The sequence below is a fragment of the Micropterus salmoides genome, unplaced genomic scaffold, assembly GCF_014851395.1.
Source record: "Micropterus salmoides isolate LMB-PRFRI ecotype aquatic unplaced genomic scaffold, ASM1485139v1 Ms_hic_scaffold_9, whole genome shotgun sequence".
Lineage (NCBI taxonomy): Eukaryota > Metazoa > Chordata > Actinopteri > Centrarchiformes > Centrarchidae > Micropterus > Micropterus salmoides.
In genome coordinates this window covers 21,671,244-21,691,123 of record NW_024044681.1, presented here as the reverse complement: position 1 = coordinate 21,691,123, position 19,880 = coordinate 21,671,244, and the positions used below count along the sequence as shown (strand labels likewise).

Here is a 19,880-nt window from a genome sequence, read left to right as displayed (position 1 = left end):
CGTCATCCTTTACAACAACTTGCCAGGTATTATCCATGTATGTGAAAGGACAACATTTCAAGGCATTATCCCTTACTTAACTGGAAACAGTTTGAAAAAGATTTGTATGTCGGGCTTTAGAAAATGCTCAATTGTAAATACTTTGGACAAACCTTTACTCAATCAACTGATTTGTTTCCACCTGAAGGCGTCACAGCTGATCATGTGAGGACAAGCAAAGACTTCAAAGTGAAATAAAGAGAAATCGAGCATCTCAGGTTTTATAGAGAATTATATTGATACAACGGAGGGTCTGACTGGGTGGATGTGAGGCCAAGTTAATCAGCAGTGACAAGCACTACAACCACAGCTGCTCATGACTTCCATCTACCAGTTAAGTACAAACCTAAAAATGAGACGCACGCTAAAATCTTTTCCAGAGTCAACTCTACATTTGGACAAGTTTCTGACAATTAAAAAAATTTTTTTTTTAAATACATGGTTAAAAAAAAAAAAAAAGAAAAAAAAAAAAGGTATTAATATACATAACTGTAAACAAAAATCTTCTTTTAAAGTAAAATGACAACTAATGTCACAAAAAAAAAAAAAGGTTAATCTCTTCAGTTTTTAGAAGTGTGACACAGAGGGAATGATTGATAAGCGATATTGCTTTATGGGACCACTTTAATAATAACAATATCGGTGGGTAAAGGCTTTACAGCATCCCCCCAGTCAGCATCAAACACAACAGAACATGAAACAGACATAAGAGACTATTTACAAGAGTGATCTTTTTTTGTTTTTCCTGTTAAAAGTATTTCTACTTAATGTGGCGAACATCATCACAATGCAACAACCCACAGCTGATGATACGGATGTACTTATGTAGTGTGCATGTGGTATATTTGTGAATTTGTGTAACAGTAGGAGCGTCGGCGTATGAAAAGTTTAAAAAGTTCAATGTCCATATTTTCTTTCCTACGTCATTCCTCCACAACTTTAGAGTAGACACGCCCTTTCCTTTTGTCCCCCATCAGTTTTTTTAGCTCATCTTCTTCGCCCTGCTGCCTTCTTACGACCCTAGGGGAGAGAAAGAAAAGAAGTTAAAAAGGGAAAGCTCTGGAGAGGAAATGGAGCTTATAAATTCCTCCACACTTCTGAAGTTAGTCTAAAACCCAGAATTCCCAGCTATGATTCATATAACACTTTCAGTACCTTCGGTGTTGGCTCGTCCTCCTGCTCCTCCTCCTCGTCTTCATCTTCTTCCTCCTCGTCTTCTTTAGCGGCGGCTGCCTTCGATCGCCCACCACGCCTGGATACCACAGAGGGGAAACACTGAATCAGAACGCCTCAAGGTGCAACAGGGAGACATTAGTAAATGTAGAAACATGACAAAAAGACAGCACCACCCACTGAAGTACAAATCTGCAGCCTGGCTCAACACAGAATTTCCTTGCTCCAAGTGTCACAAAATTTCACCTACCAGGTGCCAAATGTTGATAAGAAGCAAATAAATCAGCAAGTCACACACAAAACACACACCACACCGGCTGGTGAGATACAGCAATGCTTTAAAATGCACTTCATCTATCATGCCACTACTTTCTGTGCACAAAGTGGTGTTAGCATGTAGCATGGACATTACGCAGACATATTTGAGCTCAATTTCACAGCTGTTTGTAATTAATTATATTAATTTGCACAACAGTGAGTCCATAATGTAATGTTTATTTTAAAATCTATACACTTTACTACCAATAACGCATTAAAAGAAATAGAGATACACATTTGTAGTTATGTGACCAAAACAAAAAGCAGTGCCATACAATGAGACTGGACGTTGTGTGTTCATCATAGAATTTCATTTAACCAATAATGAAAATACATTGTACATGAACATTTAATTAATTAAATAATATTAAGAAAAATTATGTTGAGCTTGAAGGATTATTTGTGGCCTAATGAATTAGTAGCACAAGTTTCTGGAGCTATCAGGTAATATTTCTTTTTAAGAAAGAGAGTAGAATTTGGCTAGGCTGTTCCATTGTCATGTGAGCAAAAAATTTAATTTTCCCGACACACAAACGCTCACTGTGATGTGGAAAATGTGTGCTGCAGTTTATGCAAAAGCCTGACCAGGCACAAAACTAGTGTGCATCTTACACTGGTTTCTTGGCAGGTGGCTGAGCTGATTTGGGTGGACGTCCTCTCCTCTTCTGCGGTGTGGACTCTGCTGACTCTGAGCTGTTGAACGAAGACAAAATACAAGAGAAAAAAAAAAAATGAGTAGAAGAAATCTATTATTAGTGAAGCTGATCCAACTTCTCTGTGTGCATTTACTGCACACAGAGAGCTCCTTCTGTTTCGTACCCTTGTGATCGCCGCGGCGCTCTAGCTTGCCTTCCTCCCTTGGTCTTCAACTCCATATTTTCACTGCTCCTGTCATCCTCTTCCTCGTCCTCCTCTGCTTCCTCATCTACCCTCTCCTCTTCCTCCTCCTCCTCCTCATCCTCTGGCGGAGGAACTGCCTTCTTTCGCCCCCTCTTCCCCTTGGCGGGTGTGTCCTGACTAGGAGTAGCAGACTTCGGAGGCCGGCCCCTGCGTCCTTTTTTGGGCGGGCTGTTCTGCTCGTCCTCTGGCCGATTGTCCTCGTCCCACTGGTCCTCAGAGTCTGCAGCTGCAGTCGTGTTGGCCGCTGCCTTCTTGCGTCCACGCTTCGGCTTGCTTTCCTGGTCGTCGTTGGAGGCCACCCCACGTTTGCGACCGCGGGGCTTTTCAATGTCCTGTAAAAGAAAGAACAAATGGTTAACTAGAGCTGATGGGCATCCTGCTGTGTGTTTTCATGGACAAGCCAGAGCCCCTCTATGAGCCTCAAGGTGAGGTAGTGATTCTAATCCGATACACGTCTGTCATATTCAGCGAACATCTCCTCAGGGTCCGCTAGCTGTCCATTCTGTGTGTGCGGTGAAATAAAAATGGGGTGTTTGTACACCGCCCTGGCTCTGTATATGGGAAACCAACAAAGTGGCCCACACCCCGCCACACAACACTTTTACAGTCGCTCCAGCCATGATTTGTGTGTCAGGTATTGTTGTTAATGACTTGTTCACAGACATTATAGCTTACTTTCTAGTTCACCAAGATGTGCTGTTGTGATGTTAGCTGTAGCAGCAACAGTAGCTGGTGTGCTGGCTCTGGGTCTTGTCCTCTCTGCGTGTTAGCTTACAGCAGCAACTGTAGCGACAGTGTGCTAACCCACAACTTAGCTAATGTTAGCTACATTACTTGCAGTGTAGCTGTTCGCTCTATTTCACAATGTGTCACAGTATTGTATGCACCGTAATGAAAATTCTTGGCCAAAGCCGAATATAATGAATACCAAACAACTACATTCACATTTTCAGGGTTGGGAGGGTTACTTTATAAATGTAATCCTGTACAATTACTAATTACTTGTTAAACTTGTTCCTGTGAAGATAAACTGCTTAAAAACCACCCAACATATTGATATGTTGTGATGCCTTATTTTTTTACTTTTTGGAGAAGGGAGAGTTGCTAAACTATATTCTGAACTTAACAAATAGTGATGATTTGCAGTAGGTCTGTAGGCTGACAGTTTACTTGAATAGTACTTGCTAATCCTATCTTCAGGTGTTTGCACAGTAGAATCACAACACAGAGACACAAGGGTTTATGACTGGCAACACTTAACTGCATCACAGCAACACCCCAATATCTACTTCTCCTTAGCTACTCTGTCATTTCAGATAAATGTTATGTTTTCATTATTTATAATACTGAAATTTCTCCAAATTTGCCATCAAGCTCACATTATAAGACACTTTATTTTTGCCTGTTTGTCCTATTGGGGCCATGGGAGCCCTTATCAATACTGAATTACAGTAATAAGGAAGAAACCAAGCTTCAGTTCTTAGCAATAGTGTAATAAAATAATAAAAAAAAGTCTTTCCAACTACAGACAAGAACATTTTGAAGAGTGTTGTGACTGGGAGATTCAGGATGATTACTTTATCTTTGAGATGATATTTCCACACAAGACGGTCTGAGAAAATCTTTAGTATTGCAGGTATGATGACCTGGTAGATGTCATAAGCCAAGGCAGCTCAAAAATAGGAAAAGAAAACACTGAATCTCTGTTATTCTATCCAGTCGCACGTCACGGCAGATATTATTTCTGCACATAAAGAGGTTTTAATAATAATAAATTGAATTTATATAGCACTTTTCTCGAACTCAAAGTCGCTTTACAGAGCAGATAAAGAAGCATGACAAACAGCTACAGATAGGCAGAGGTGAAGAGATGGGTCTTAAGGCGGGATACCTTGTCAGTGCTGTCTGCTCTCTTTAGGCTGATGTCCTCATTTTCACTGTGATCCATTTCTGTGCTGTCATGCCTGAAACAAAGCATTTATTAACTGTTAGTATTTTATGTACAAACACATAAATGCAATTTAGGAGACAACATACAAAAAGCTATTTGTTTCTATTTGTCCCGTGTAGTCTATGAGCATATATCAGAGAACATCTGCACTCTCATCTGTGCTGTGAAGCAGTTTGTTTTCTTTATTTTATATTTGAATAATAAGATCCAGAGAGACGTTTTAGCAGGTAAAGGCTTGTTGACATCAGACTTTGAACTTGGGTTTGCTGGTCTACACTGTGGCATATATGCGCATTACAGGTCTTGTACCTGGTCTTGCTGCGTTGTGGGGAGCCTGGGTTGGACGAGGAGTCATCGTTGCTGGCCGTCTCCATACGAGAAGCTTTACTCTGCAGCGGTTTCCCCGCTGACGACAGCGGTTTGTTTACTGCACCCAAAACGTTAGCAGACTTGGGCTTGAGGAGTGAGAAAGGACAAGAGTTTGAGAAATGTTCAATCCTAACAAAATGCGACCTAACAAAGTGAGACGAAAAAACATTTCAAAAGGTTTGATGAAGCTTACCTTTCCTGGAGTGAAGAATGCCTTCATCTCTGGTGGGAGATAATTTTTTGTGTTGCTGAAATTCTGAAACGGAGAGAAATCTTATGTCAGAGACCTTGTTTGCGTTTGAGAACGATTACCAAAAAAAACTGAAATGAAACCCGAGCTGAGGATTATCAGGAGATGGTTAGCTCCTGCCAAACAATTTCATTAGTCACAATGGGCGCCAGTTATGCTGATAATTCCTCCTGAAATAAGCCCATGTTAAAACATAACTGGGGAGTAGACACTTAACAACCAGGTGGCTACATGTGTTTATCTTTTAATTATAATTTTGTAGATGCATTTTACAAAGAGGTGCATTAGCACCCGTAACACAAGATATACATATACATATATAAGGGTATACACATCTTGACCTAACATTTACAAAGTCAAAGAATAGAAAATGTTTTGCACATCTTATTTGCAGCTCAGCTATTGCCGTTACTATACATAAAAAAAAAAAAGAACATAAAATAAATTGCATTGCTGGGAATGAAATATTTAAGGTTTTCTTTGAAATGCCTTGAGGTACAGAAACCAACCTTGTCTGGTTTGGTGAAGTAGCTTGAGGGCAGCACAGGGTCTTTTGGGGACTCCAGGCTGTAGGTGGTGCTCTTTGACATGATAATGTTCATGGCTACATCACACACTGTGTAGAGTTTCTGTGGAGGGAAGACCAAGGATGGTAGTTAGCGCAGTGACTGAATATGCACTTTCCATATATCATATTTTCAGTGTAAGTGAACTTGCAGGTGTAATGTGTACCTCGTTGGTTTTAGGATCAGTGGGGGACTGGGCATCTTTAGTCTGTTTGATATTTTCCACCATTTTCCTTATGAAGGCGTGGCTGTTGTTCTCATTCTTGGCCATGATAATCTCAAGGACAAACCAAAGAGCCCTGACAAAAAGGAGGAGTTAACATCAGCGTACAGGACATTGTATTCCAGACATCATTTTGTAGTTTTGTTCTTTTAATTTCCCAGACACAGACATTAAAATTATTTGGATACTGCAGATGTTGTATTGTCGCAATTGATAATATTCCATACTGATCTAAGATTTGGCATTTAATTTATAAAAAATAGATTAGCCACCAACAGCTTTTGTAATTAACACTTACTCTTTAATTTCTTTGAGCTGCTCAATGTCCTGTACTTTGACGTAGTCCGGGTCATGTGCCAGCAGGTGGATGGTGTAGGGCACCACATATTCCGGCAGCAGAGAGAACAGCTTGTCTGTGGGCGAATACAGGATAAATATTACACTAATGATTACTGCCAAAGACACTGAGGCATGCTACAAGGAAAGCAAAAGATCTTAATGATTCCTTTTCCCCTGACCAATTTATTTTTAATTTACTCTCTACAGTCATATCACATTTGTATCCTTACCTTTAAAATATTCTGGTTTTAGATATATATTGTACAAGTTACAGTGAAAAAAAAAAGAAAAAAGAAGAATCTACCAACAAAACATCAGCTCGTGTTCAGTTTCTTTACCGCTGATGGCGGCGTGTTGCTTGAGGTACTCCCGGCGTATATTGACGTTTTTCACCAGGCACTGGCGAGCGTGAGCCCTCCTCTCCTTAACAGGATCCTTGGCACACAGAGCGAACACTGCCATGTATTCCAGAGGAAGCCGTAGGCGGCACAGCCCTCGGTGGAGCTTCTGGGAAAAACACTGTCGCACCTGGTAGCACTCATCCTAGAGAACAATGAGAAGGATGCACAGAAAACAGTAACAATGATCAGGAGTTGGGGAGAGATGATGAAAACGGTTTAGAGAAAATGTAGAGGTTGAGTAGGGCTCAAAATTATACCACACGGTAGTGCATCATTTCAAAACAATATAAAATCAAAACCATTAGAACAAACAAGATGATGCAGAGCCCTAAAATGAGCATGAGCTTTGCATGAGAAGGAGACTTGTGGCTGATCTTACATTGATGACGAGAGCGCAAAGCTGATATTGCTCCAGCGTGATGATTTCGTGATAACAGGGCTCCTGTGCCAGCTTCAGCAAGGCGCACGCCGCTGCCAGCCGCAGCCTCGACATGTCTGGTTTACTGGGGGGGTAAACAAGAATTTCTTTATCTTATTTAAAGCCTTGCATGCCCCTAGCATCCACAATACCCGTTAAAATCTGGTGATAAAAATGACGACCAATTTGAAGATAAGGCTGACACATGCAGGACCTCGCGATTGTCTAATAAATGAGCATAGGCTTTATAATTTACCCCATCCTGCCCTGCTCGGTTAGGTCTCCATCACTGTGCAGAATAGCTGTCAGCATCCTCAGGGTGGAGTTGCCTGATTTGCTCTGGTTGTTTTTCACTCCTAGTAACCACCTCACCATCAGCTTTATGCCCTGGATCTAAGTGGAGGAGGGTAGGAAGGTTAAAGGTAAGGTGACTCATCTACTTGTTAAGGTTAATAAATAAAGCAAGACAGTTTTTAAGGGTTCACTGCTGACCTTGGCAAGAGTCTCTGGGGACACTTCATCATCAGGAACCCAAAGTTTGGTTGTCTTCTTGCCTGGGACCTACAGACAATGCAAGTAAGACTGTAAGATATGAACAAACAGACAGCAAAAGTTTTGGAACCTCTGAGCAGCACTGTCATGTTAACTGTCAAGCGTTGGTTGAATAAATACACAATAATAAGCATTTAAAAACTAGCACTTATTTTCTATGGATTTGAATTAAAACATTTTCATTGTGTACTCAGTACCCTGTCATTCATAAGCAGATCCTTCACAATGAAGTTGGCGACTAGAGATTTAAGCGGTGCAGCAAACTGTTCTGGGGCCAGCTGAGCCAGATGGCCCAGGGTGGTCAGAGGAGTGATGAGCTGCTCCAGGTTAGCAGGGTCCAGGCCTTTGTGCAGAGGCTGGAGAAACAAAAACATTTCATTGACCCTTTTATGTTAAGTCAGACACACAGATCTACTGGAGGACACCACATTATATCGAACAAGTTGTTCAGGTTTGGGAGGAACATGTGTGTTTATCATGTTTTAGTGCCATAGCAAGATTCAGATGAACCAGTATTGCATTTCCATGTGTAGCTGAGGTGAATACTGCGTTCACCTCGGGGCAGTTTCTTTTTACATTTTGTGAATATTTTAGGCACATTTATCAATCTAATCCGATTTATACATAAAATGAGAAAAGTTAAATTCAATTGAAAGAAGACAACAAATGTGAAAGCTTTGCAAAGTGTGTCTTGCTCATGATTTGTGCATGCATCCACAAGTTTTCTCTTTTATGTGTCAAAAATGAAGAAGCATAAAACCAAAGAGAAGGGGCTGACTGACCTCAAAGATTTGGGCGAAGTGTGTGTCTCTGTTGGTGAACATGGCGTTGATGCAGTGGATGGCATACTTGGCCTGACGAGGGGGGCCTCTCTTGGCTTTGGCCTGCAGTACCGGCAGCAAAACACTTGGGGGAGGCAGGCAGGAGAACACCGTTACAAACCATAGAGAATACTGTCATACAGAGTGCAGTGTGCTCACAGCGCGAGTTTCCAACCAAAAACATGATTAACCACAGTGACTTCTGTGTACGATTACACCAGAGTGTGACTGCGAATGAAAGTGTCAATCAGGCAATGAAACGTACGATTTGATGTGAGGAAAACTCTCTTCCAACTTGCTGCCTGTGTTCTTGAAGATCTGCAGCGCGGCCTCTGCAACCTTCTCGTCGTCCATCTTCAGACAACCAAGCAGAGACTCGAACGTCTCTGCGGAATGGAAGGACACCGGGTGCGTGAACGACAGCACCTGTGTGGGATGAACAACAAAGGGTCAAACAACTGCTGGATGACGTCTAATAAATATATATTTCAATACTAATCTCTGAGCTCATCTGAAGAAAAAAAAACAACAACACAGAATTGGTAAAACAAACTCACTGGAAATACATGAAAGGTCTTTGTCATCATTATTAATGTGTTGTGTTTACATCACTGCAGCCCCACCTCCAAGTAAAACTACAGGAGGAGTATTATCAATCACTGAATGTAAATTTTTTCCTGTTTGCAGACAGCACTTCATACCGACAACCCAGCTGCAGAACTGACAGGAGTGTGGAGACTATGATTTAGATATTTGTGTTACAAACATTTTGTCAAATGGAGTATTAACATGACATAATGAAATGACAACCCTATAATTCATCGTCTCATTGTCTGGAACCCAGCTGAGGTTCGGGTTTTTCGCTGGTTTTTACCTTCAGCAGTTCCAGTCCTGCTCTGATGGCCTCTTCGGTGGGGACGCCCTCCTCCTCATCATCAGCTGTTCCGTCTATAGATTTGTTAACCTGCTTTACCAAAGCACTGACAGGTGATGGCAGAGACAAAAAAAAAGGTCAAATGCATAACTGAATCAAATACCACTGGCATTGTAGTCTTTTGTTAATGTGATGATTTCAAGTTTGTGTTACAGGCCTTTCTCCACACACACACACACACACACACACACACACACACACACACACACACACTACCTGATGGACTCTGTGTCAATGTGTACAGGAGCAATTCTTTCCAGAAGGAACTTCACCATTTCCAGGAATGGATTGCTGGGCTGTTTGGGGCTGCCGAGCTTTTTAGTGATGTCTCGCTGAAAAGGTGACCAACAAATCATTTTAAAAACATCTGCCATTTTTATACTCATAAAGGATAATTAGTAATGTTGGTCTAAAATCCTAGCCTCCCCTCAGACATGCACCCTTTAATGTTAATCTGACGGTGAGTTATGATGTCGGCCCCATGTCTGGATAAGCTCACTGGTCACTTTTATGTAAATGTCACAATCTTACGAGGTCCGGCATACTTTTTTAGCTTTTTGTCTTGCTTTCAACACAACTACATGACGTCAGATTAATGCACAGACTGCAGCAGCATCAAGTAAAACAAAGCAGCAGAGAGAAAGACATTGTGCCTTGTTTGGCCTTCTAACACAACTGTAATACCTTTATTTTATGAATAATCATCTTTTATGCACAAAACCAGTTTTATAAATTAGGCAACAGTGAAATAGCCATTTTAAAGGCTTTAAAGAAATCAGTCTTATCAGATCACTCTATAAAATCTACTTTCCCCCCTTGTGGTGTGATCAGGGCAAAGGAAGTAATTCACGCATGGATGAATAAATTAATATCCAGTAAAATCCTTTCTAAACTCTAAAACTAAATATAAATGAGTTTTTTTTTTTTCAAATAAGTTGAGGTTTTCCTTACTAGTACTTTAAATAAAATGAAATATATCCATTTGAGAAAATGTTTTTGAAGTCCAACAAATTTAAGGATACCATAACCATAAGAGGACACTTGGACTATGATCTCTGACAGAAAGGTCAATGCTCACCACGCAGACTTCAGCTTGCTTGCAGGAGCAGGTGGGGCTGACTAAGGTTTCCAACTGATCTCTGATCCGCTCGTCATCATCCAGGACCTGAGCCAGCTTCTTCACAAAGTCCTGAGCCTTGCCTGGGTCTGGCAGGTTCCCTATAAACACACAGAATTAAAACTTGACTTCTAAAAGGCATAGATTTGGTACAAGAGTGGTTAGGTCACCCCTCTGTCAGCAATTTCATTTGAAATGTTGTTCTTTTTTGTCCTCCTGTATAGCAGTATAAGTTAGTAAAACGTGAAATAAATAGATGCAAGTTATGTGAGATCCCTTACTTGTGATCACCATGACTTTGGCAAATACTGCCTTGCTCGATGCTTCAGACTACAACAAAAGAAAACAGAAGAAATTATTTTAGAAACATGAGACGTGGGCAATAATAATAATAATCTTTATTTGTAAAAACAAGTTACAAAGTGCTTTAAAGAAGTGTAAAGACAATAATACCCAAAAGACAATAATACAAAAACAATACAAGATAAAAGCATGAAAACATTGAAAAGACTAAAATACACGTTTAAGATAAATATAAAACTAGTAAAATAGAATAAAATAAAAAGGGATAAAATAAAGTCAAATAAGATCGGGAAAGGCTCTCCTATAAAAGTATGTTTTAAGAAGGGACTTAAAAGAGTTCACTGACTCAGCCGACCTGATTTCCTCGGGCAGGCTGTTCCAGAGCCTCGGGGCCCTGACAGCAAACGCTCTGTCCCCTTTAGTTTTCAGTCGAGACTCTGGAACAGACAACAGACCTCTGCCCGAGGATCTCAAGGTACGTGCTGGTGCGTATGGGACTAAAAGTTCAGAAATATAACAAGGCGAGAGGCCATGAAGAGCTTTAAAAGTGATCAATAGAATTTTAAAGTCAATTCTAAAACATACTGGGAGCCAATGTAATGAAGCTAAAATAGGAGTAATGTGGTCATATTTCTTTGTTCTGGTTAAAAGCCTGGCAGCTGAGTTCTGGACAGTCTGGAGTCAATCAATAGATTTTTGGTTAAACAGGTGAAAAGGCTGTTGCAATAATCCAGGCGTGATGAGATGAAGGTGTGTAAAATGGTCTCGGTGTCCTTAAAAGTTAACATAGATCGAATTTTTGCTATATTTCTAAGTTGATAAAAACATGATTGAACAAGTTTTGTGGTGTGCTGCTCGAAATTTAAATTACTATCAAACCAAACACCAAGGTTCTTTGCCACAGGCTTAATGTGATTTACTAGGGAACCAGCAGATGGCAGTATTTGATTTGCCATCTGCTGGGACCCGATGACCAGGATTTCTGTTTTGTCTGAGTTCAGCTGGTGGAAATTATTTGACATCCATTTTTTTAACTTCACAAAGGCAGTTGTTAAGTGAACTCAGCATTCCAGGGTCTGTGGATCTGATGGGCAAGTATATTTGTGTGTCATCAGCATAAATATGAAAAGAAATGCCATGTTAATGGATAATATGTCCAAGGGGAAGCAGATACAAGGACAACAAAATGGGTCCTAAGACCGACCCCTGAGGCACGCCATATTTAACTGGACAGAACGAAGAGACATAGTTGTTTACAGACACGCAAAACTTCTTATTTGACAGGTAGGATGAAAACCATTCTAGGGCAGTACCAGAGATCCCCACCCAGTGCCTCAGTCTGTCTAACATGATGTTGTGATCAGTGGTGTCAAAAGCTCTCATTTGTGATACCGTTTTTAAACGCTCAGACAAGTCGATGGGATAAAACTGGTTAAAACTCTCTTGTTGCTGGTGAGGGACCTCTGAGTAAGAGGCCGTGGGGGTATATCAGCTTTTTGTAGTGTGCTTCAGTTACCTTGGGTTTTTTGACCAAGTCCAGCAGGTCTTTGACGTGGTGTCTCAGCAGATTCTGGCACTTCCACATCTCATTCAAAGCTCTGAGAGGCACGGAGGAGGAGGAGGAATGGTAGCATTAGAGAAGGAAAATAAAGGCTTTCCTTCTAAATGTTTCTTCAGTTTAAAGTAGGTGTTATCTTAAGACTGAATTTCATCAGTATGCTTCTCAGACAACGACAATATTTTCCAACCCTCACGTTTTTCCACTCTTTTTTTTTTTTTTTTTTTTAAACACAAATCAAAGAGGACTGGAAATGGCACGCCACTTTTATTTGTGAGAAACACTTACTTGACAGCATTTGTGTCCAGAGTGGCATACAGGTAGTAAAGACACTTCATCCGCTCAGTGGTTTCCAGGTTGTGTGGAACCATGTACTGGGCAAAGACCCGCTCCACCAGCAACCTGTGCACACGGAGGGAAACATTTAGGGATAAACTTAGCTTCCCAGGATGTTCTTCATTTTAATCGAACACTGTTTTTCCTCTATTAATCCAACGGTGTTTGTTTTTCCTTTAAGGGTTTGATCAGAGTGTCCTGACGATTTTAGTACTCAAAGCTTCTACAGATTATTTCATCGACTCACAGATGCATTGTTTAAGAAGTTCTTTTGCTTGGCGTCAATGCTTTTTAGTAATCGAATTAATCAATTTAATCAATGAATCGCTTCAGCCCTAGTCCTGACAGACATTAACCTGCCATTAGATTTGTTTAAAAGGATTATCTACACCAGAGTCAGAAATTTTGGCGGCTTGTGCCATTGTGATTTTGGGAATGCCCTTGAAAGATTATTATATCTTATTATAAGATTATTATTATATTATGAATGAGTTTCTAACCAAATATATCAGAGACTGTCCGATTAAACAGATTAATATGATTTATGGTCAGTCAGGGCAAAATCTGACCTCTCATAATAAAATTAGGAGATGTTTAGACACCTTGTGACTTTAAATTTTGGATAATCAAATACTAAAAGGATTTAAGAGAGAATATGCTGAGCATGCAAGTATCTCAACGCTGCCCTGCTTAACTTTCAGTTACACACATTCACTCAAACACACACACACACACACACACACAGGAAACGCCTATTACAATACAGACTTTCCCTGTTGGCAGCTTAGCCGCTCCACTGCAGTGATTCAAGAAAATAACTCCACCCTTTAGATACAGTTCTGCAGTTACGTCTGAGAATGTGTTGTTTAGTTGGAGTTGTCATTTAAGCTTTTATTTATTTTATTAATCAGCTAGTGACATTTTGCAGAATGACTTTCAACAAACCCCAAAGAGGTACTGTGGGCCATGTTGTGCATGTGTAGGTGGAGAAAACAATAACGGAACACATTTTCCAGTTCAAAGTGAAGCAAGTGATGCTGCAGTGTGCTGTCTGGATGCTCAAATCAGAAAAAACTAATTTATATACATTTTTCAGTTGCTTATAAAAGCAGCTGTGCCTGCTTTACATTGTGGTACTACCATAGGTAGACTTCTTCTTTTATAATAATATTTCCCTGTATGATTTTCTATTTGCAGAGACAAATTGTTTCAGTGTAGAGAGAAGGCTTTGCTCGGATTCTGAAGGACAGACTTCAAAAACAGATTTTACTGTGTTTGAGACGGGTGAAAAGTGTTTGGCACACTGCCACAGTCTGCTGTAAAGCATCTCAATGTGATGTCAGTATCTACATTTGGCTGATCCGTGAAACCAGACAAACTCAAACAAAATTAAGTGCAGAAATCCACAGCACACTGCCAAGAGCTCAAAGCAAACACGAAAGCAGTGGTTGAGTAAATGACTTAAGGAACTCAGACAGTCCAATCAGCATATTTCTGGATTTAAATGATGATACCTTTTCAACACTTACCCTCATTCATTTCAATAAAGCGTTTAATACTCCGGGGGTGTTTTGATTTTCCTACATTTTTAATATAACAGATGACCACAAACCTGTCATCGATGCTGTTCTGGTAGTAGATATGGAGCAGCTTGTCTTTGATCCAGGAAATCTGTTTAGAGGCTTCCCTCCCTCCCTCTCCCTGCAGAGAGTACTTTCTGTAAATCGATGCCAGGCCCATCATGGCCTCCTTACGTACACGCCACTGATGAAGGACAATAGAAGATAAATCGTGAAATCTAGTTTAGAACTTTATGATTGGCTACGGACACTAAAACATACACAAAATGTGCCCACTTACTCTCTTGTCCAGGGTCCTCTCCTTTACAAAATTTAGCAATGCATCATTGACTAGAGACAAATCTTTCTTGGCAGCGGTTACTATAGAGACGATGACATCATGGCGGATGGCCTCCTCTGGGTCATGTGATCTGACCCTCAAGTATTCTGGGAAAGAAGACAGGAACAAATGAGTGGGATGTGAGAAAACGGGCCACATCTAACGCAGAGAAAATACTGAGCAAGTGTTTCTCATTTCTTCTAAAGTAGACACTTGAAAGGAACAATAATATGCTTGTAACTTATTAGGAGCTGGTGAAGTGGTCCAAGTGCTGTGATATCAACTCTATATAATGGCAAATTAACTCAACACTGATCACAATGGGTTTTGTGCTGATAAAACTGTCCTCAATCGAGACCAGGTTTCCTGAAAAAAAAACTGTATCTGCGGTGCATTTCAGCTGATTTACCTGTAAGGTCTTTGGCCAGGTCTGGGTGGTTCATGAGACAATGACTGGCAAACTTAACACACTCCAGTCTGATAGGCACGTGGATGTCATTAAACCTAGTGGGAAAAGAAATGGACGTTAATGCAACTCTACAAGGCGACACACACTCACACAGACAAAATCATCTCTGCTAAATCATAAATTATCCAGTAGGTATTTGCCTTGTTCGCAATCTCTGTTCTCAGGAAGCCACATTTAAGACTAACCAAGAGACAAATCTCACAAAAGCAAGCTTATTTCAAATTGAGTATAGCAACCAAAAAACAAACAAACAAAAAAAAAAACTAACTCTCAAGAAGCTTGTGTTTAACATATTAGGAAAAGGGAATTTACTGTGAAAGAAAAACAAATGTGATGTTGGTGTGAGACAAAAACAGGGTTGTTGTTATACAATATTGTGTTTGTTATAGAGTCCAAGAAAGAACCACCAACAATAACAAACAATAATTGCATGCTGAAAAGGATCTGTACACATTTAGGCCCTTTTAAAGTATCAAATATGGGTATTTTAAGATTTCTTCAGACTTTCCAAGGATCTGTGGATGCCAGAGCCACAATGCTGAAACTCACCTGCCCAGGTAACACTGCCAGAGTGGTTTGTTCTGCGCGGCCAGCTCAGAGTCCTTGGCTCCAAACATCTTAGCCAGCAGCTTCACCACCTGCAGCCGCTCATCATTATCATTACTCTGCAGTGACAGAGCAGTGAAGAGAGAGAAAGAGAGAAATGATGCACAGAATTTGGCTGTGTATGGACTCACACCCCAAGTCACTTACATTAACTACACTAGCAACAACACCATTTTCATAATACACAAAAGACGCAGTTTCTTTGGTATTAGTCTTTGTTTTAGAATGAGCTGCGAAGAAAAGAAAACAGCAGAGACAAAGGATGACAAGAGGTAGGAAGAGGGAAGGAGGGAGGCTGAAAGAAAAGCAGCAGGGAGAAAAAGCAGAGAAAACAAGCAAGGAGAGATAAAGATGAAAAGAGCGAGGGTGAGTCAAAGAACAAGCGATCATGAGAGCGAGAGAGAGAGTAGTCTGTGGGGGAGAGATTTTATCACAGCTATTATTTTGAGGAGACAGCATTGATCTACACTCCCTCTGAACAGTTAATGAGCGTTATCCATCAGCAGGAAGCCTTTATGAGACACTGCAGAGGAAACATTATGCTGACTGCTTTCTCTTTCTAATATGAATCAACAAACCTGCAGAGAAAGTGAAAATGTGCAATTCTGTGGGTAATAGGTCAGATAATTTGTGTTTTTAGTCTGGTGTGTGGATAACTCACAACACCAATATTAAGACAAGACCACTGCTGCTGCTTCAATCTAACAAAAGCATGCTATAATGATAACATAATTGATCTCCCAAACGTCCTAAAAAAGTGCAGGTGAATTGCACAAAATAACTATACTAGAGTGATATGACGCTCAGGGCTCCGTTTAGGCACAAAAAACAGGCAACTATAAAACAGTTTGGTGCCTCAATGTTTAACCAAAAGAGTGTTTTTCTTCACCTTGAGTTTGAACTCCAGCTGCGGCAGCACTGATAGCAGCAGGTGGCTGTCTATGTTGTAAAGCTCCAAGATGAGGTCAAAAACGTGTTCAGACAGATCACTGACTGAAGTCTTTCCCAGCATCAGCACCTGGTTGAAGAACTGATGAAGAAGACAGAAAGGTAGGAATAACAGTTACTGAAAACACATCCAAAAACAGATCCTACATGGGCGACAATCTCACAAACCTACTATTTCACCTGATCCCATTAGCCTCGATTAAATGTGCACTGAACCTGCATGTATGAGAGCCTCAGTATAAATATTTAGATGCATCAGATGTTTTATGTTCAACAGCTGACTTTATTACCTAACATATCACTTACTTTCATCTTTTGCTCAGACATGAACCTGTCACGGTGCCAAGACATTTCTAGCATGGCTGGCCCTGGTTAAAATACTCTGGCAGTGTTGGTATCATGCTTTTTCCATTAGGCTACAGGATAGAAAAACTTTGAAGCGTCACCATTAACTGTTACAGCTCTGAAAAGAGTCATTTCTGAGTTTTAGGACTATATCAGGATTTACAGGTAAAATGCAGAAATATCCCAGCCGTACATATAAAAGTCCAAAGACAAAATATAAACACAGATGTAATCTTACATTGGTGATATAGGGTTCAATAGCCTGAGCAGTCCTCTTCAGCAGAGCTTTGGCCAGGTCATATGCTTGTTTATTCAAATTCTAGAAAGATAGGAACATAAACGGTGAAAAAGGACAGAGAACATTCAGATGTCTGAGTGAGAAAAACATTACAAATATTGTGAAAAAATAAGGGCGTAGTCCATCATTCTTTCTCAGAAGAATCCCTTTAGGATGCTCGTAGCAGGCACAGAAGTCCACAGATGTTTGAGTACAAACACTGCTTTACCTATTCTCGCCTGCAGGGGTCTCACTGAATTACAGGGTAGGGAAAATTATATTGGGCTCTCACTACTGGCAATATCAACTCACTTCAGACCATTTCCACTTGCAACATTCACTGTGGGACTGTGTGTAAATATTTACTATGTGATGTTTTATGTGTGATCGTGCCCACAGAGTGCACTTGCATCGATAAGATGTGCACATACCTTGTGTGCTGGCACCAGGTTGACCAACACGGTGTCCAACAGCTCCTGCGATACAGTGTCGCCCTCGCAGATGATGGAGCTCATCAGGTCCACCATGTGCATGTGCACCTTTTGGTTGTGGCCGTTGCTAGGGAAACAAGGCAAGAAGGGTCAAAGGTAGAGAATTGCATGACCATATAATATTTCACACTGGTTCCCATTGAAACTAAAGTGATTGGGTTTGAATCAAAATATGAAATAGTCCTAGGTAGTTTTTAAACGTCATCCATTCAACCCAAGAATCTGTAAATTTTTAGTGCACCAAGACTGACGTTTACTTTGCTGGCAGCAGGCATTTCGTTTGAATTCATGTTTTTTACTTGCTTGATCTCTCATTTTGAAAACAAACTGGCCTCAGACTAACAGACAGAGGTGGGTGTACTTTCTCATAATGATCTGCATGACAGCAGGGGGCAAAGCTTATTACCTAGATTTGTATCTCAGCGACTGCTGTCCTCCCCGCTGCAAGGCATTACTAGTGTAATTACTTCCCATTCACTAACAGTGACACACACACACACACACACCACTTCCCCTACACCTTCTAGCTCACTGCACATATTTCAAAAGAAAGGCTCTTCAGATTCTTCCTATATAAGAAAAAAAAAAGACGTTGTGCTGACACAACCTTGACACACACAACCACAATTTTGTTCCAATGGCAAAGCGCCAAATTCTGTACTGCAGAATCCAGCCCTCAAGGATGTGTTCAGCAGAGTGAAATTGGGAGCGAGGTTAGGAGGAAAGGAGGCGTGCGGGCAGGGTAATCAAAGAGAAACAACTGGACTGCTACAGTGCAGTTTCTGATGTAGCAGCATAGACAGACTGAGATGTTAGAGGGGGCTACAAGGGCTCATTTCTGTCATTTCAGAGCCAAACAAGGAGGGGATGTGGAAAAACAAAAGCTGGGCATACATGCAGTCATAATAAACCATGATGAATATGGACAGACAAATATTACAATGAGGTGGACTTTGATAAAAGGACTTACTTGATGACCTGGAAGAGTGTTCTGTAAAGCTGGGTGAATATCTCATTGCTGTCTTCAAGCTCAAAACAAATATTGTAGGACTTCACCCATGCTATGTTCTGAAGAAAAAGAGGAAGCAGGACATTAGTGACAATGCAGATGCAAGCTAGGAAGGTGAAAGAAGAATGTGGTATGGGGGTGAAGGGCGGCCATGTTTGCTTATTGGTTGACTTTGAATAATAATCTTCCAAAAACCAAATCAAACAAAATTCCCCTTTAAACCTGCAATAACTGCTGAGTTATTTGGCCACTTGGGGGGGCAGCAGAAACAAGTTGCAAATGCAACATTGACATATCGTCACCTTGAGTTGATAAGTTGCTTATTCACACATCTAGTAGTTACAGAGCAACATAAGCATTAATCTGGATGTTACTGTTTACCTGGTGAAACTAAGTCCAATATTCATCCTCTTTTAGCTCAGTTTTTGGTCTCTACCAAGGGAAATATCTGGCATAGAAGCTGCTAAATGCATCACCAGCCATGTTTCTATCTAACTGTCAAGCCAATTTTAAGCAGACTTTTGAAATGTCGCAAAAAACAAACAAAAAAAGACAATGCCAAATAGTCCACCAGCAATGTCTCATTATGTCGCGTTATGAGAATATCCGGCAAGACGCTGACAGTGGAAACAGCTGATCTGTCCTGAGTTGCATGTTCACTACGTCAGAACTTATTTGTCTAAAGTGTTTCCATCTCCCATTTAGCGCATTAACTCATTTTCCATGAAGGCAAAAACCACCACAAACCAGTGTAAAAACCTTTTTGCGAAATTAAGGACTGTTTTTGCGATATTCAAAATGCTCATAACATGGAAACATGGCTATTATGTCCACCACTTAGTCACTAAAGCCGCTTTTCAACCAAAAAGGTACTGGGGACTTTTAAGTACCCAGATCTCTTTTCAAGGAACTAAAAGGTTCCTTCAGCCCACTGTTATAAAACCTGCGAAGATTTGGCAAATTAACCAGCTGACGTAGGCTGTAGCCATACAAACTGATGCACAGGCATCATTATTTGTAACCACTATCCATGAGCAACATTTATAAATGAACATCAGATTTGACTGGAATATAATGAAAAACTATAGGCTTTGCTTGACCATTAAAGCAGCTTTTGTGTGTGGGAGCTATAATGAAAAGTCACACGATAAAGATTGTTTCACATTTAGTAGCCAAACAAACTGGATAAAGCCTTCAAGTTCTTAAAATAACTCCAGCACAGAGAAAGCAACACAAAAATAAAATCGCGACAGTTTGGAAGGTTATTA

The 19,880-nt window shown here is 40.5% G+C and overlaps 1 protein-coding gene across 1 annotated transcript in view; it reads right to left on the bottom strand.

The window, feature by feature from the left end:
* Positions 1-253: 253 nt before the first annotated feature.
* The window catches only part of pds5b (PDS5 cohesin associated factor B), a 29,742-nt gene continuing 10,115 nt past the window's right edge, over positions 254-19,880 (bottom strand). Inside the window, exons 5-35 of the mRNA XM_038708991.1 lie at positions 18,574-18,671; positions 17,544-17,670; positions 17,074-17,154; positions 16,432-16,572; positions 15,486-15,601; positions 14,877-14,971; positions 14,429-14,574; positions 14,181-14,332; positions 12,521-12,634; positions 12,191-12,272; positions 10,653-10,701; positions 10,333-10,472; positions 9,471-9,586; positions 9,195-9,300; positions 8,586-8,746; positions 8,282-8,405; positions 7,697-7,855; positions 7,440-7,508; positions 7,204-7,340; positions 6,909-7,032; positions 6,467-6,671; positions 6,088-6,202; positions 5,733-5,865; positions 5,510-5,629; positions 4,944-5,006; positions 4,691-4,836; positions 4,322-4,394; positions 2,350-2,762; positions 2,143-2,223; positions 1,195-1,291; positions 254-1,059 (exon numbers count right to left, since the gene is read on the bottom strand). Of these exons, the coding sequence (XP_038564919.1) occupies positions 1,027-1,059; positions 1,195-1,291; positions 2,143-2,223; positions 2,350-2,762; positions 4,322-4,394; positions 4,691-4,836; positions 4,944-5,006; positions 5,510-5,629; positions 5,733-5,865; positions 6,088-6,202; positions 6,467-6,671; positions 6,909-7,032; positions 7,204-7,340; positions 7,440-7,508; positions 7,697-7,855; positions 8,282-8,405; positions 8,586-8,746; positions 9,195-9,300; positions 9,471-9,586; positions 10,333-10,472; positions 10,653-10,701; positions 12,191-12,272; positions 12,521-12,634; positions 14,181-14,332; positions 14,429-14,574; positions 14,877-14,971; positions 15,486-15,601; positions 16,432-16,572; positions 17,074-17,154; positions 17,544-17,670; positions 18,574-18,671 (3,816 nt within the window). The 3' untranslated portion in view covers positions 254-1,026. The remainder of the gene's footprint in view (positions 1,060-1,194; positions 1,292-2,142; positions 2,224-2,349; positions 2,763-4,321; positions 4,395-4,690; positions 4,837-4,943; positions 5,007-5,509; positions 5,630-5,732; positions 5,866-6,087; positions 6,203-6,466; positions 6,672-6,908; positions 7,033-7,203; positions 7,341-7,439; positions 7,509-7,696; positions 7,856-8,281; positions 8,406-8,585; positions 8,747-9,194; positions 9,301-9,470; positions 9,587-10,332; positions 10,473-10,652; positions 10,702-12,190; positions 12,273-12,520; positions 12,635-14,180; positions 14,333-14,428; positions 14,575-14,876; positions 14,972-15,485; positions 15,602-16,431; positions 16,573-17,073; positions 17,155-17,543; positions 17,671-18,573; positions 18,672-19,880) is intronic.